Source organism: Corticium candelabrum, chromosome 6, assembly GCF_963422355.1.
Source record: "Corticium candelabrum chromosome 6, ooCorCand1.1, whole genome shotgun sequence".
Classification (NCBI taxonomy): Eukaryota; Metazoa; Porifera; class Homoscleromorpha; order Homosclerophorida; family Plakinidae; genus Corticium; species Corticium candelabrum.
This window is the reverse complement of record NC_085090.1, coordinates 4,025,857-4,043,796: the sequence shown is the minus strand read 5'-3', so window position 1 is coordinate 4,043,796 and position 17,940 is coordinate 4,025,857. Positions and strand designations below refer to the sequence as shown.

General features: G+C 41.1%; 2 protein-coding genes and 1 long non-coding RNA gene across 3 annotated transcripts; 2 read left to right on the top strand and 1 right to left on the bottom strand.

The window, feature by feature from the left end:
* The first annotated feature begins 6,858 nt into the window (after positions 1 to 6,858).
* LOC134180678 (uncharacterized) lies at positions 6,859 to 7,106 on the top strand. The gene is made up of 3 exons (XR_009970031.1): positions 6,859 to 6,890; positions 6,946 to 6,984; positions 7,077 to 7,106. It is a non-coding gene; the product is annotated as an uncharacterized LOC134180678 (long non-coding RNA).
* Positions 7,107 to 9,883: 2,777 nt separating this feature from the next.
* LOC134180770 (P2X purinoceptor 7-like) lies at positions 9,884 to 10,306 on the bottom strand. Its single transcript, XM_062647956.1, has one exon. The coding sequence runs from the start codon at positions 10,304 to 10,306 to the stop codon at positions 9,884 to 9,886; it is 423 nt and encodes a 140-aa protein (XP_062503940.1).
* A 1,387-nt stretch (positions 10,307 to 11,693) lies between these two features.
* Positions 11,694 to 13,957, top strand: LOC134180769 (uncharacterized). The gene is made up of 3 exons (XM_062647955.1): positions 11,694 to 11,801; positions 11,945 to 12,025; positions 13,247 to 13,957. The coding sequence occupies exons 1-3, from the start codon at positions 11,694 to 11,696 to the stop codon at positions 13,955 to 13,957; spliced, it is 900 nt and encodes a 299-aa protein (XP_062503939.1).
* Positions 13,958 to 17,940: the final 3,983 nt, after the last annotated feature.

The window sequence follows — 17,940 nt, the reverse complement described above, 5'->3', positions numbered from 1 at the left end:
CTCTCGCTTCTCCGTCAAGTGCTGGTCTCAAGTCAGTACACCCGTCTATTCGTTAGTCAATAGTCCCATCCATCTCGAATGATTTGTGAATGATGCCTTTCTTGGGTAGAAATTGCAAAGCAATTTTGTCCAACAAATTATACGAAGCATAATATACATTATAAAACTCAAGAAGTCGGCTCCTCTATTCTCTCTGCTATTTAGCACCTTAATCGTAAATTATTTATTTTGCAGAACTGCGTCCATCTCATGACTCTGTCATTTAAGAATGTTGTCCTCTGAAGAAATCATGAACTATTTCAAGCGCAAATCTCCAAAGGCAGGGAAATGTTGGTGCCACCGTTTGCTGCCACTGGCAGTCTATCCTCCAGCGACATAGCAGTTGACTACGGAGAAGTGGAAGCAACGGAAGAACGAGAGAATAAAAAAGGACAGAGCCATAGTAAGAATCATTAACACTGCTACTGCAGCAAGGAGCGAGCTGACATGGGAAGTTGTGCAGGACAAAATGAACCACCATGGGCATCGCGCCATTACACAAAAGTGATGGGACATACTTTTCCAGAAGCAACGGCACAGATATTTTGTGATAGCTACACGCAAAAGTTGAAAGTACGTCGAAAGCATCACGATTTAATATATCTTATATTTCTCTCAGGGAAGAAGTAGGTGGAGATTGTCTAGCTAGGCGAAACTGGAGCTGTTTAGCTACAGCGTTGGTACGCCTGGTTATATTAACTAAATGCTTAACTTTTGGAAATGCGCTTTAATCATGCCATAATTTTGGAAACCACGAAGTCGATTTTGGAAGTCACATGTCCATGTAACTAAAAATGAATTTGCATTTAGTGCAAAAAAGGCGTTTCTTAGTGTATTCAGTTAATTAATTGTATGAGATATTTAGTTAGAACAACTGCTATCCAAACACTTGCAAGTGTAAGGTCTACCGGACTAAATAGCTCCAGATAGCAAGTGTTATGCAAGCTCTCAGTCGGCAGGTTTGCGTAGTCTGGTTTTTTTCTATGCGATATAGCGGTCTCCAGTCCAATACAAAACGTCAAATATTATACTTTTCAGAATTAGCGCGCTGTAGCGACTGTCCCTGCAAGACCTATGAATTGACAGTTTGGCGAAATATACAAAGGGAACAGAGTAATACAACAGTTTTCTCTAGAAACAAAAAGCCTCCTACTTCAGCAATATTGCTTTTGCTCGACCATTAATTATCTAACCTGTGCTTATCCAAACTCCCATATACTGTTATTGCATTGCACATAAACATATAGGCGAAAATGTTTTGGATACGCGAGACTAATGACGTCTTTTGTCTAACGTGTTATGGAGTCTTGGATCATAGTCTCGGTTATTTTCTAATCTCGGTCACCCGGTTGCTGCTAAATAGCTGCAGTCAGACATAGCTGCTACGCTACCGTTATAGTCCTACTAGATAGCAACTTCGTAGAGCGGGTCACGTCATCATCCGTCGTAACGTAGCTGTTGTGGAAAATGAAAACTAATCGCACCAATACTCTGTCACAGAGTATTATATCAAGGTCAGTGCTTGCCATCTCCTTTTTTCTGCATCAACTATTAAGATGCGAGTAATCTCCTTCGATATGCTCATTATATGGCTTTCTTTCGCCAAACTGTTGCTTTTGTCTTGTCAACTGTGTACGGTCTCAAATCGGAGGCGTTCTTTTTGCCTCATGTTATAGTCATTGCCACTGGCTAATAGAATTACGGGGTAATGTTAGTACTCATAGTTCAGTTGCTACGGCAGAACGTGAAATTTGAGAAACAGATGCTTCTACATTCGGGATCACATGTCGGTCAGTCTCTTTCATCGAGTTTCTGCAAGACGAATTAAGACGTTAGTTATGTCAATTGAAAGTTTTCCTTTAGATGTTTACGCCACTGAATAGCCTGTTTTATCTCCTCAGTTTATTTGGCAGCTAGCTCTTTGTGTGCAATGATCAAGAAACATAAAATTTTCTCTGATTTCTAAGTATATTGACTCAAACGTGCGAAACGATGTAGGATTAGCCTAAATATTCCAATTCTTATAGAATGAAATCGTCTATAATTATTTATACTTATCGCAACTTCTATTTTATTACATGATTTAGAAGTCTTAACACTGGCCTACGTGTACTGTTTTTTGCAGTAGCATCAGGATAAGAAAAAACAAAGTGATGCACTAACCTATTAATTAAAAAATAATTACAAAATAATTTTTTGATACTTAGTTGTTTACTTGTCAGAGGCACAGCAAACGCTTATGTCGATTTGTTAATTAAATCCAATTCGTAATTAATTGTTATCTGGAATCTTTGAACCTAATTACAAGACTTTTATTGCACACTCTACTTTGTTCTTAGCCATTTTTGCAAAGCAATTCTACTACTTCTATTATTGTAAGCAATGAAGTAACAAGTAAGAACTGAAATAGAGTTTTTTTAATTCCAAAGATTCTCCAATCAGCAAACAATGCATGCAAAAATCGAAAATGTAAATGAAGTCTGTCTTGTATCATTTCAGTTTCATTTCCACTTTCTGTAAAGGTTTTTGTTCCCTGAAAATGTTCCCAGACAACGAGGTGCTGTCCTGATCTGCCGCATGTGTATTCGCCATTCAAGTTACTGTCATAACAGTTGACATACCACCAAGCTCCTCCAAATTCAACAGCACAGTTTTTTCTGTGCGTGTCGTTGTCTTGGTCATGAGTAGAAAATTTCATTACTTTGTAAACTTTTAGTGCGTCACATGCTGTCCCACTGTATCGTCCAAAGTAGATAACATTCTTGGATTTTGCATTTGCAATACTAAATTCGTCGTACTTTGCGTACGCTTTGCTGTTGTCTGCCGCCATCATATCATTTCTGAGACTAACATCAACTGTAAGTCGATGAATTGCATTAATTCCAAGCCAGAGTTCACCATTCACTTCTCCAAATCCTTGTGTTGATACTCAAGCAAAGTGCAATAAAAAATTTGTAATCCATCCCTTCTCCTTTGAAATACAGTCCATCCTCCACCGTCTGTTTTAATGTCACAGTAAACTTTGAGTGACCCAAGGCCATCACGTGGGTCGACCTCATAAATCCCACTGTGAGAGTTGCCAAGCTGTAGGGCGTGATGACAGCTACGTGGAATTTCTTTTGAGTTACTGGACACGAGGAAATTGCAATACTTTCATCAGACCATTCATCTTGACTTTCAGCATCGTGGATTTTGACAGACACTACCCGAATGATATAAGACAAAGAAGCCAAACAGTCACTAGAGAACTAGCCATATTGTATCTAGTAATGTTGCTGACGATGGATTATAAGCCATCTTTTATATTAGGCGCATTGACATAACCTGATATTTTCACAGTTTATTGTTGCAATCCTCTGCGAATTGTGCGGTTTTCGGTCCTAGAAATGAGACATAGGTACAATTGTTCTCAAGTAAGAGGAACTAACGAGAGTCAATTGTCTTGTTATAGGGTATGATGTAAAGACACAGCTAACATTTTTTAGAACCAATGAGAGGAAATTATAAGGAACAGATACGACAGGATTTGACCTTCACTCTGCGTCTCATTTATACTTGGAGGCGTGGCCATGGGTAGCGTGACCGGAAACGGGTCCGCCTCGTACTTTTTTCTAGATAGAAGGGAACTATTGAGCATCAAAGTTCGTTACAATTTTAGGAACACACAAGTGCCCATCGTATTTTACCTTGTGTCATCCATCCGTTCCCGGTGACATTTCGCAATGGCGGTTTCTGCTAGAATTTCATGCATAGGACGAATACGGCAAAAATCTCAAAGCATGAGCAACTGCTATTGCGAATGGATTGCGTCTTTATTTAGCTGTGTCATTCGAGCTGTATGCGTATGATCATAATCAAACTGATGACGTTAGGCTGCGTAGCGAGAATGTAGTTTGACACCTGTTTATATTCTTGTAGCTGCAAGGTCTGTTCATGTTTAGAGTCACATTTTCTACTCAAGAGCGGCAATAACCAGTTTCACACTAATGGTAGTCTGACCCACTTGTCAGCCATGGTAGTTCAGCGATCCGTATCTAGCCAAGGGAATCCTGGGGATCCATGAAGGGGTTGACTCTACACCATTTAGACTCAAGGCAGTCTTTTTAAACCTCTTCTGCCTTTCCCAGTATGTCTCTTTGTGTCAGGCGTGTCTGGCACGTTGGAGTAACATGCATGCGTCTATCTATAGGGCTAAGTATTTACAAGTGTCTGGCTGCTTTGCATGCAAACGTCGCTCATGATTGCCAGTTGTAACACGTATCTCATGAGGCTGACCTTGAAATCCTGCACCAAATGTCTGCATAAGCATATACCTGAAGCTATTGTCGGTTAGAAATTGGTATATGGCATGCAACTTCATATTCTAGTTGAGTTTTGTAGAGTGTTCCAGTGAAAATTGGGATTACATAAATATATATGTAGTGTTATTCTGATTAGATCTTATAGCTGCCATTGAAGCAGTTGTTGGTGTAGTTGCTCTTGAGTACGTTCTTATCAAGCTACAGGTCTCTATCACAGCTGACAGGTGTCTATCATGTGAAGACCCATTATTGACAAGTCAGCCTTTGTAAAGGTCACGTGACGTATTCTAAATTATCTTAAGCCTGATTCACACGAAGCATGTAACGTATTTTGTCAACATAGGGCGATGTACGTACCCTAACGTAACGTAACATGACATTTAATTAAATAGCATTAACGTTAAGCTCTTCGCAAACGTTCAGTGTTCCCTTTATGATCTCGAGGGTAACACGTGCCTTTCGCCGATCTCGCCGTACACAAAGCGCACGTTTCGGATCTGCTTCTGAGCAGTAGATCATCTTGCCGTTGACTAGGCTTTATAAGTAAGTTTAGTACTTACCATTACGTGCATCTTGTGAGAGACTTTGCCTGTGTAGAGACGCGTAGGAAGACATTTCTTAAGTACGGCTTCTCAAGGGTAAGACAATGCTGTTAGGCTGAAGACGCCTGATTCACACTCTGGACAGTTACAAGTGCAGGGTAAAGGCAGATTACTCATTGCCTAGTGATGGAAGTCTTATCAGGTGAAGATTTTGCGGTAGGAGAATGCAATATACTATTAATAGAATAATACTGTGAGTTGAGCAACCTTTTCGTACATCACAATTCTCTAATGAACGTAGGATATAACGTAAAAAATTATAAATTTAGAAGCAGGAAACCTTATAAACTTTCTAAAATTAACTTAACGATTCGATCGCGGTAAGCTGATATTGAGCAATGTGTGGGTGTGGGATATGGTACTCTGTACACATATTTAACTGAATTTTGGTGACTCTCTTCTGAAGACAAATTTCGTGTTACATTATGACTAGATTTATATGTTAAACCATTAAAATTTATAGATAATCAAGGTGCCTTAGCGGTGGTTGTGGCCAAACTTGGACGTTTTACTAAGTCAATTACTAGCTTTTGCCAGCAGTAATATAACTGAAGTTAGATGTACACATGAGTATGAATGCTTAGAAATGAAGTGTGTTAAAAGACGTGAATGGCGAGCATGATAAACCCCGACGCGAGCACGACCAAATAGTTCAGCTAATTTTGTTAACTTGCTACAATACTAGCATTCGAATTATCGCACAAGTAGTTTGAATGAAACAGATACACAACGAATTTTAAAGCGACACTGTCAAGATTTTATCCTCGGATACCTAGCGTCTAAACGCCCCCGCAAACTTGAATTTAGATAGAAATTTTTCAAGTTCTCCAAAACGAGGAATCGTTGGCAAGTGCGATTTTACCTGTAGTTATATTGCGTTATCTGCCACGTTTTGGCAATAGATCGACTTTTGTCGTGCTTTGAGTGCCTGACAGCCGATATCGTCGTACTTGACTAGGTCATTGCGCATGCATTTGATACGTCGTATAAGTTTTGTAAATATAGAGCAAGTATAGCGTTTGTTTTCGACTTCGAACGGTTACTTTCTACGGCGAAAACGGGCCCTTTGCAAGCCGCACGTGATGGACAAGATTCCGGGAAGTTGTCACCGATATGACTTCGGTATCTCAGAAGAGAAGCCATGGAGGTGCACGTCAAGGGGCAGGACGTCGCCGCAAGTGCACAACAAGTGTTATGAAGACTATTAAACTGTCGCAAGACATCTATAGTAGGCTTTGGCGATTAAAGGTTCAGTGACAGCTGTCGTCTTTTGGAGAGCTTGCTGGTTTACTTCTGGTATTCATTGAGTCCTGCAGGTGAGAGATTGTTGCATGTGAATTAATCACTGTAGTATTATGTAATTCTGTGTGCATGTGTGCACCCTCGTTCCGTATGAATTTAGTTGCCAAAGACACGAAGCACTGAATCTGAAGACTCCTTACCATCTAAGCGAATAAGAACTGATGATTCAAGAGAGTATGAAGGTAAACAACACTAGACTGCATTGTGTGTTGATTGGACATGTACAGCCTACTGGAACTTCTCTCCTTGCAATGTACATGTGTCACAGGTGTACTAAATCTCTGCTCTACACCCAATCAGGTGAGACAAGGAAGACAACGGTTTGCCACACGTCTGAGTCCTATCAGTCAGAAATGGTAAAATATATTTTAGATGACAATTTACGTTCTTGCCCACGATATTGTATTAGTGATCGAGGCAATAGCTCATATATTTTGAAGATTACTGCTCGATTGTTTTGATAAAGTTGTTTTGTAAATTCTACATAATTTATATACTCTCTGTAAATGGTTAGTAAAGATTCCTTGTCAGGGGTCGAGGATGGGTGCACACCTGTAAATATTACAAGCAGCAGTCAAGGTAGCAGTGAAGAAAAAGCGTCCGTAGGTGTGTGGCAGCACTCGGATGTCAGTTCATCAACATCAGGGTAGAATGCTTGTCTGCGCTGTCATGTACTCTGATTCTAGATTCTGTTTGAGTAGGTCAGAAGAAGATGATGAAGAAATCCACAACCAATCTGAGTAAATCCTTCATTGGAAGCCATTTTCATGGTTTCATTACTTTCTCTGCATACATTCTGCTTGCAGAATACAGCGATTACTGGCAATTCAAGGTGAATCAGATGACACATCTGAAATTGACCATCATTTAGAAACGTACGGTACCTAGATTTCTTCATTCATTTACAAATTTGCTTGGTCATGAATAGGGGTACGTTTGTCTGTTATCCAGTTGCAGTGATTCCTTACCTGAACTGATAGATGAAAACCTTTGCTTGGATTATGAACTTGATGCAAGTTTCTTGAATACATCTATTCTGCCAGAAAACTCAGACATAAATTCTTCAGCAGGACTAATTCCTTCTCAAAATAAAACTGAGGTTGAGAGGGTAGAAATTTATTAACTCACATGTGTATTATCAGGATGTTTTATAGGTTCCAATCCATTACACACGACCACATCCAGTGCTTCAAGTCATCAACTTTTGTGCTCATGGCAGCTCCATACCAGCACAAAGGACCGTCTGGGAGGATGATTTGGAAGAGACGACTACATGTGCTCGAGTGGTGTGTGATGCAGACAACATCTTGCAGCTTGGGACATCATGCAGGCATCCCTTCTGTCAAGAGAATATATCAGTGAAGCAAACGTATGTTGGTGGCACACTTTGTTTACAATGGCATTGCAGAAATCGTCATGAAGGCTCATGGAGTAGCTTTAAGCGTTGCAAGGAAAGAAAGTCATATCCCTTCTTCACCAACGACCTGCTTTTTGCTTCCTCAATAGTTCTCTCTGGCAACCAGTTTGCAAAGATTGAGCTCATGTGCCGTTTCTTGGGGTTGAAGTACCAGTCACAATCAACATTCTATCGAATTCAAAGACTCTACATTTGTCCCTCAGTTTTTGAACTTTGCTCGGAGACCAGGGAGACAAATCTTGCTGACATTACAAACTGCCCTGTTGTCCTAGCTGGTGATGGGAGGAACAACTCACCAGGTTTCTCAGCAAAGTACTGTGTCTACTCGTTAATGGATTGCGAGAGCCACGAAGTCATTGATGTACAAATTGTTGACAAACGAGATGTAGACTTAGAGAGCATGACGATAGAAAAACTTGGTCTTCAGCGAGGAATGACATCTGTCCGACTCAGGATCAACGTAGTAGAACTTGTCACAGATGCATCCACAAGTGTAAAAGCAATAATGAGCATAACCTTTTCAGCTAACTCACAGGTGGTACGACTCTATCTTCTTGTCTTCTACTATACTGTGTAGCACGAGATGCTGAATATAAAGAGATCTTATATTCCCTAGATGTCTGGCATAAAGCCAAGAAGCTAGCAAAAGCGTTGTCTGAGGTTTTTAGGCTTTTGTTACAACGAATTTTATTTCAAAATCAGTTCAATAGCTTGTTTCTTTTCCAGGCATCAAAAAAAAAGGAGCTTGCAGAATTAAGACCATGGAAAAGGTCCATAGTCAACCATAACCATTTCTGGTGGTCTTGTACACAGGCACAGGGAGACGTCCAGAAATTGAAGGTGCTCTTTTGGTTGTGTTTGTGTGTGTGTGTGTGTGTGTGTGTGTGTGTGTGTGTGTGTGTGTGTGTGTGTGTGCGCGCGCTATCAATATGTCATGAGAAGTAGTTCCAGATTTGATAGCAGTTCCCCAATTTTGATCTTGCAAATCAAAATTTTGTTCATCTTTTTTACACATTAGAATAAAACAGAAGAAGACATCACTTAGCACCAGCAATACCCAAACTCATATCAAACTAGGGCATGAATCAATGTCAACACTGCTCCAGTGTAGTTGTCTTGTGTTTGCTAGCAAAAGGAGATGTTATATCACACAGTAGGTGGAAAAAACCTACTATTTCATAAATTAATTATTAATCAACAAGAGCAGTATATGTAAGGACTAGAAAGTCACAGACTCTTCATTCTGAGATATGCAATTTTTCATTGCAGGCCATCTGGATAAATGTGCTGCATCACGTCTCTGGTGAGCATACCTGGGCCACTAGTAGATGCCACCACAGTGAATTGACAGAAGCTGATATCAATGTCACTGCAAAGACACCTCTCGGATTAGATTCTCAAGCAATGAAATTTCTCAGGAAGATTGTTCTTGATGCAAAGTGGATGAGATCAATGGCATATTATGCACGATCTAGGTATTAGTTCTCAATTGAGATTCATTCTAGTCCAATGGTCATGATGCATGTTTGATTCTAGGCATACAGGTGCATTTGAGAACTATCAAAGTGTAATCTGGAAGTATGCCCCTAAACGAACAGCATTTGGGTTATTTTGTTACTTTGTATCAATGAGTTTACCGTGGCAATGTTTTCTCATTTGTTGATGACAGTTTTGATGCATTCAAAGCTCGCTGTTTGCTTGCTGCCCTGGATCACAATGTTCATGTGGACAGACAACATGCACAACCAAAAATGTCTAGTGAGAGAAGATTTCACAGAAAATACAATAAAAACTCACAACAGTAGACCGTTACAAAGGTCAAGCAGCACAAGACTTACCCACACATTTCACAGCTTATGCACAGAGTATTACTGCGAAAAGTCAAACATACTGGATCACTACTACAGACGCCATTGAAATCTTCTTTTGCGCAGTCAACCATTGCTCCTGTTTCTCCTCCTGGTACCAGTTCTCTTGTATAACAGCAGCGCAGCAGAACAGGTACAATGACCATTTTGAGTTGAAATCAAAGCAACGTTTCATATATCATATATTATATTATATGTGAAGGTAACAGCAACTCAACAGTCAATGCTGACACAACCAGAGAAATCGATAAAATCGATGACGTGGATGCGAGATAAAAGGAACAGTCAATGTATACCAAGAACCTACTTAGCTAAAGTTAGAGTACCTAGAGGAATATCCCTGTTAAACGTTGCTTACGCACTCTTGTAGCCCATGTACCTCCCATCTGGTGCTGGAAACCAATGTCTGACACAACGAACAACAAAAGAAGAAGCTATTCGTCTTGTTCCTTTACCCAGATATCCATAGCGACCAAGAATGTATTGCCGATAAGCTGCCTTTCGATATCCATTTGCTCTGTAGTTGGATCTTTCACTCATGTAATCTGCATGTAATCGTATGGTCAGTGTCAGCACATTATGATCTAGACATTTGGCTCTCAAATATTCTTCCGTTGTGACACACTGATCTTGTTGGCAGCAGACGTTCTCTCTTGCTCTTCCTGTTCCCATGTCCCCACACCTTCCACATTTGCACCACCTAGGAGGATTTGGGTTGGGGGGTGCAGCAAACTGGTGATCTCCCACAGTGCCTTGGTCCTCAATATCAGAATACATTCTGGCAAGATCAAACGATCCTCCACAATGACGCAAGAAACTGGTCAACGTTCTTTGCAGCTGTTCTATCGTCAACCTTCTCACGAATCCTTACAAAGAACTCATGTAATACCTATCATAATTGCGAGATATTAGGACAATTGTATCAATGGGTATCTTCACAACTTGGATTTCTTTCTCTGTGGGAAATGACTCTCTAGGAGCTGTTACAGCACGGACTGTTTCTTCACCATCATTCCTCATATGTGCATCCTGTATTCAGTAAAAAAGGCACACCAATAATATTATCAACGCGTAGGTAGCCTAGTTACAAAAAGGCTCCATGCAAGCTAACGTCCAAGTGATCTTCACGATTTCTGCAACGTTCTTGTCTGCATCCGCATAATAGAACACATCGTACCCCTGCTGCTTTACATTGGCAACCTCTATTCCCCCAACGGACTCTCTGGCATGTACCCTTGCAGTTGCATCTAGCTTCTTCCTGAAAACATGCATAATCAACTCCTAGCTCTAGGCATCCTAGCGAAAAGTCCCATTGTCTGCGTACCGGAATAACCACTGCTCCTTCGTCAGAAGGCGTGTCTGATGCACTAATACGCGTTCTATTGTCACGAAACGCCATTACGCTGTCCTAGGAGTCCCGACGTAGGTTTGCACGCGAAGTGGACACGCCTAGAGCGCACAAGCATGCGCACTTGTGCGCTGAAATCTTGACAGTGTCGTTTTAAGAACATCAAATAGAGCTATAAACCGAAAATATATTCAGTTCCCGTCTCCAAGCTAACCAACGATCGAGGTAGGGCATACGCATAGCAAAATTGGTCTTTGAGAGGCTGAAGGCAACCTGAATGGGGAGAGCAGCTCGGCACCAGTAGGTCATCCACGCTCCTAGATCGGTAGCAGATTTTATTCATTGGGGTAGCGTACTATCTCATGTCCGTTCTGTCATGTGAATGATTTTTAGTTTAATCATTCCTGCTGTTCTGTAGAAAATAGAAATGTGTCACATGTTTTACCTCATTGAGTAGGCGTACAGTCCGAGTTGTCTCTAACTGGTCTCCTGACGGTAAGGTACTTACGATGTCGTATATATTACTCTACGCTCACAGGGAAGCCAAAATCGTCAGCCCAGTATAGCAACATGCTTGTCTTTCAGTACCGTTTCTTGCCTGACCTCTTAGCTATCGACAGATGTCGTCCTTCTGGTGGTGTATAGCGGCAAGACTCAGTGTACTCCGTCTCACCACTAGAGGTGGTAGCATGGCTTCGGGAGCTCGAGTCTCACGCGGAGCAGTCCTTTGCTAACTACATATTGGATGGTCTAACAGACGGTTTCAAAAGCGTTTTCGCCTGCAGCTATGCCAAGAGCAAATCAGCTAAACGAAACATGCAATGGGCTACTGCAAACTCGTCGGTCGTCGACAGCTACCTCAGAGCTAAGGTTGCAGCATCTCGTGTGTTCTGTCCAATGACGCCTTGCGTTTCAACAGTTCAGGTAGGCCCGATAGTTGTGATACTTAAAAACCAATAACGCGGGCGCTGGCGCCTTGTCGTTGATCTCTCTTCATATCACTGGTCAGCGTCAACGAAGGCATCGCTATGTACCTATTCTCTCTGTTCTATGTTTGTGACGATAAGGCAGCGCAGAGTCTTTTGCATCTGGTTCTTGGAGCACTGATGGCTAAGATCGACATAAAGAGTGCCTATCGCCAAATCCTGGTACACCCAGATGACCGCCACTTGTTGGGCGTGCGCTTAAAGGGCGTGATTTACCTTGATCGTGCTCTTCCCTTTGGTCTTCGCTCGGCGCCCAAGATATTCTCGGCTGTTTCAGACGCTCTTCTCTAGATCATTTATAGCAAAGGGATCACTTTCGGTATTTACTACCGAGAAGATTTCCTTTCTGTCGGAGCGGCGAACTACAGTAGCCGGGAAAACGCTGGAGGGACCGTCATCGCGCCTTGGGTTTCTGGGCCTGCACCTAAATTCGGATGCATGTATGATCTGCCTGCCGCAATCAAAGCTACAAAGGACCTGTCGAATGTTTAGCGATTGACTTGGTTATCGCTATTGCACCAAGAGACAGCTGCTGTCGTTGGTTGGAACCCTGGACCTCACTGCGTCGGTAGTCAAGGCCGGATGATGTCTCCTTCGTCGCCATAATGTCTAATGTATCCGCATCAAACGCCTACAATGCTGGGTTTGGCTGAATGCGGACGCGCCAGCAGATATACTGTAGTGGAATACCTTTATGGCCCGGTAAATTGGCACGTGCTCTCTACGTTCTCTTGACTCTTAACCCCAACGCTGCGAATAAGTTCGGACGCCTCTGGTCTATTGGGTTGTAGGGAGGTCTGGCGCGAGAACTGGATACAATGGGAATGGTTTATAGCGTGGCATGACTGCGCCATTCGTTTAAAAGAGTGCGTGCCGGTTCTTCTTGCTATATTCGCTTGGTGTCGTCAATGGCAAGGCGAATCTATTCAGTTCCGGTGCCACAATGCAACTGTTGTGTCCTTCGTGCGGTACTATTCCTGTCATAAACAAACTGGTGATGAATCTGTTGAGGCTTTTCACGTATGTTGCTGCCCATATTTCATTTACTTGGCGGGCCATACATATTTTGGGAAAATTCTAATCACGTTGTGGATGCTCTGTCTCGAACAACCTACTAACTGCCCATTTTTTACCAATCGGTACGTTAAACCCCGGATGAAGTCTTGATGCAACTCCTAGCGCTCCTGCAACCTTCGAAAATCGACTGGAGCTCACTTAGCTGGAGGTCTAGGCTAGTCTACCCTTTTCGTAAGGCTTAGCTCGGCCACTCTTAGGTCGTACGTTACCGGTTAATCTCGGTACAGCCAATTCCGCCAATAACTCTCAGTTCTTCCTTTTCCTACATCCAAACGTAATCTTTGTCTTTTCTTTGCTGCTCTCAAGGAACAGCAGCTTAAGCACAAGACCATCATATGCTGCATATCTGCCGTACGTCACGTACATATTCTATATGGCCATAAAGATCTGTTTGCGTCTGCTCTTCCACAACTGACATATGTTCTGCGTGGAGTGCGTCGCTCGCAGGGTGAAGGCCCCACCCGTCAACGCCTTCCTATCACACCGAAGGAGCTGCGCGCGACCAAGCCCGCCTGGTCTCAGCAGCCTTTCAGCTACGATACGGTTATGCTCTTGGCAGCTTTCTGCCCGGGTTCATTCGGCTTTCTTAGAGTGAGCGAATTCACCGTGTCATCATTTTCGTCCTTCGAACATGCATCTCACTTCACATCTCAGGATATTACGACCGACTCTCACGAGAATCCATTCCTTGTACGTTTGCACCTCAAGTGGACAAAGACTGACCTCTTCTGCCGTGGTGCCGATATATATCTTGAACGGAGCGCTAATGACATCTGCTCGGTATCATCGCTCTTGGCATACATGGTTGACAGGAGTGCTCGTTCGGGGCTGTTCTTCATATTTATCGACAGCTGTTCTCTATCCAGCGTCAGACTGGTGCAAGAGGTGCAGCGGGCGTTGTCGTCAGAAGGTTTAGATTGCTCAGGGTATACAGGCCACAGCTTTCAAATCGGTGCCGCTACTACAGCCAAGGCCGTTGGCATAGACGACTCTACCATCAAGAAGTTGTTACAGTGAAACAGTAATTCGTTGGAGGCGTACATCAGGCATCTTGCACGATGGTCGAAACAATAAGGCTCTTAGCGTGGGTCATTACCGCTGAATGCATATAATACATCTGATGTAGACAGAACACAAGCAGCCTGGCGTAAGGATGTGGGGTCTTTTTGTAGAAACCATTCGGGCGAGCGATGGACAACAATTTTTCCTTGCCTGCTTCCTGAAGGCTTGCTCCTGTTTGCTAGCTGCGGTCTGTCCTGTGGCACAGTCACCCAACCGTTCGTGACATGCAGACTTATAGTACAGTTTCAAGTCTATTTATCGTACGTGGACCAAAGGTTTGCTCAAAGAACAAACCTCGTTTGGGCAGGGATCCGGGCCTAAAAGTACCGGTACCCTGAATCACAAAAACCAAACAAGTTGCGCATGCGCACACGACCAGAGTCTCTACGCTCGCGCCACGGCCACCCTCTCCTCCAGGCAAATGTGGTGCCGTGCAGGAACATCTTAACAAGTTAAAGTAAGGAGTCAAATGCGGTTTAAAGCAATTAGTTAGACAGAGTTGACTCCACCCCCGGAACGTAGCGCGCATCGAAAAGAAGTGTATATGCGTAGCCCTGCCGCCGCATTTGTGTCATTGCTCTCATAGCCTTTCTGAGAGCCCACGCAATTTTGATTTTTCCTGCCGTTGTACATCCGGTCTTCCTTGGTTATCCAACGTGAAATGCAAGGGGAGCAGGTATCCGTGCGTATAAGTACCAGTTCCTTGAAAAACAGAACCAATAGCAAGTGGCGCATGAGCGGAGGCTCGGGATCTCGGTCCACTCGCCACGGCGACACTTTCCAACAAGGCAGGTGTGGTGCCGTACAGGAACATCTCAACGACTGAAGGTAAGAATTCAAATTGTGCCAGCGCCATATGGCTGTGACGCTTTGCAGAGTTACACAATTGAAATATTGTTTGCTGTCTTTGTTGACAGCTGTCGATTCCTGTGAGTGCTTATGTATGTTCTGATCATGACTGAGGCTGGCAAACTAACATTAATGTCATTATGATAAAATCTTATAATCATAATCGGAACACGTGTTGCCTTTACTGCTGTTTACTGTGTAATTGTTACATATCTCTATGTTAACAACAGTAGGATGTTGCACTAAACAGTCATTACACTTTTTGATTATGACAAGGAGAAACAGAAGAAATTCTATTTTTTATCTTATTGACATGATTAATTGCTTAATGATTTTGTACAATGTATTTAATTGATGATATTACTTGATTAAATTGCAGCGATATTGTCAAAATTGTTTCTTTAATATTTCTATGCTACTTTTCAATGTTTGGTCTTACTTTATTTGGTTACACTTTACCGTTATTGCATTTATATTGAGCATCTTCTATGATGTTTGGTATATGATTTGGTGTGTTGTCGTATTATTTACATTTATGTACTTACACTTGATAAATCCATCTACTACATGATTCTTTCTATGCATTCAGAGATGCTTTGGACTGTCTATATATACATGTATATATAACGGTTTATATAATATATATACGGTTTATATAATATATAACGGTTTATATAATATATATAAATGTTTATCTAATATATATATATATATATACATATATATATATATACATATATATATATATATATATATATATATATATATATATATATATATATACCTATTAGGATATTATGTCAGTGTCAGCTACAGTGGGTAGTTAAACCGTTTTTATCATTTATTATTGCTCTTTTTGTTGCTGCTTGCCCATTTCGTGTGTGTGCTTGTGTCTTTTCATTTGAGCTAAAGAAGTTATTGTTTTAGGCTGTTGATTTCGGTCGGCAAGCAGATAAGTGAAAGACTATCATTGGATATCTTACTCATTGCATGCCCTTTTGTTGGTGTCTAGAAGAAACCTGCACATTTATCTAACGAATAATGCAAGTCACACATATACGTTTGGAATGAATTTGTTGAGTTAATGTGGTCGTTAATTAATGTTAGATGTATTATTAGGCCCAAAATATGGAAGGGATGGTTTCTGTAAAGAAAGAGTTAATGATTCGTCCTATAACTGTAATAAATAATGAAATTTAAGGATTTGTGTCATTACCGCATATTTGAGTACGTTCAGTGTGTCTTTGATTTAAAGCAAAGTATATTGTAATAAATGTAATTAAAATACCTTGTGCCTGAATTATCCTTGTATATGTTGTTCAGCAATCGATTGTGCACATTCTGCTAACCCAATAATTGGACTGTGCTACAAGTAAAGTCAAGTCATAAATTACAACAAGTGTTTACTTGGTTTTCAGTATATATATAATGTAACTGTTCATGCTTTATGATAGACTGTGTCAGGTTAAAGTGACTTCTTTGAAATGTTTGCCTGAAAAAAGGAACCAAAATTAAATATTTCTTATTAAATATGTATTTAGTTTATACTGTAAAACAGTTTTGCAATATTGATGCTCCTTTGTGATTAAATTTTTTCTTAAAACAATTTGTTTTCATAGGGTTGATTGCTATAGACATTAATCTGATTGTTGTTTTAGTTCACACAGTTGAACTACAGATTGCTATAGTTTGTCTTGCCTTTGGTAGTTTGTTAGTAAGTACATAGTCAGCATAGAAACACGTTGAAGTTTTATTCCAAGATGGAGATGAATTTTAATTATATGTTAGCTGAGAAGCCGTGTTGAATTTGGTATATTCAAATTGTACACCGTGTTAGCATAAATTTGTTTTGGATGACGGTACCAGTTATTTCTTATTACCATAACTAATTTGAGTATCATTGTTGTTCTCATAGCTAAATTGCAAAGACGCAATTTCTGGTGAAAAATAGCGCAGTGGTGTAACGTATATATGATTCCATTCTCTAAACGAAGCACGAAAGGCTTAAATTTGTTTTGTCTTACAGGCTAGACACCTTATTACGTCATCTGCTATATATAGTTTCGCACGGGGCTATTCATTAATTTGTGCCTCACGTGATACAGATCAAAGGAACTGAAAGATTGCAATTATTCGCTTGGTTGCTTGACTTAAGCGTGTTGTGTTTGAATCGCAAGAATTGTTTGACGTCTGACTACCTGGTCTGTATGTGTGCGCCTCGTAATGGGTTTGAAGGCATCGAAATCCGAGAAAGATCCCCCAGCACCGAAGAAACCAGGTAATCGGTATCGTCAAAAATCGATTTATCATATCCAATTCATCCTAGTGCAATACCCTGTTGTTACAAAGTGTACAAACCAAGGACATTGAAATTTTAACATCTATTTTTACGTCGTCACGTGAATGGCTAATCTACGGTTCTTTTCTTGGTGTAGTTGTAATGATCTGTTGTTTTTCCTGGGGATGACTTGACTTCTATTATATAGAAACAAGTTTATACTGTAATGATTTCGTGAATGACGAGCTTGTTAGCCTTAGTACCACCCACTGCGAGGACGTGAATGGGGAGTGACGTAATTGAGAAGTCGTATGAAGTTTGCAATTGGCATCTTACAAACGTCAAAGTTGTGATAATGACACAGAAGGCTAATGTCTGACTTTATTAACATAAAACGTGCGTATCACATATTGCAAACCTATTGAGTTTGTTGTCAAGGCAAGAGACTCGTGAGATTCCTGTCGTAGGAGTCTGTTGTTGTTCATGCATGCGTAATGAGGGAAACATTGCGTTTAATGCTACCTTATTAGACTATTTAGAGGCACAAACATTTACTTATATCTATTTCCGATGCATGCGGAACGGCTCAAACCGGTATTTGGAGCAGTAGCGGTCTTGTACACAGAATCACATGCGAGATTAGACTTATTGCATAGTTGGGAGCAAAACGAATGAGAGGTATTTTTCTACATGGCTAAAATGGCATGACTCGGTGTTTCGAAATCAATCTGCAGATTTCGGTAGTAAATTTTGGACAAATAGACGAGTGTCCGATTGAGGCGTTTCAAGAACATTGCAGCATAATCTAATT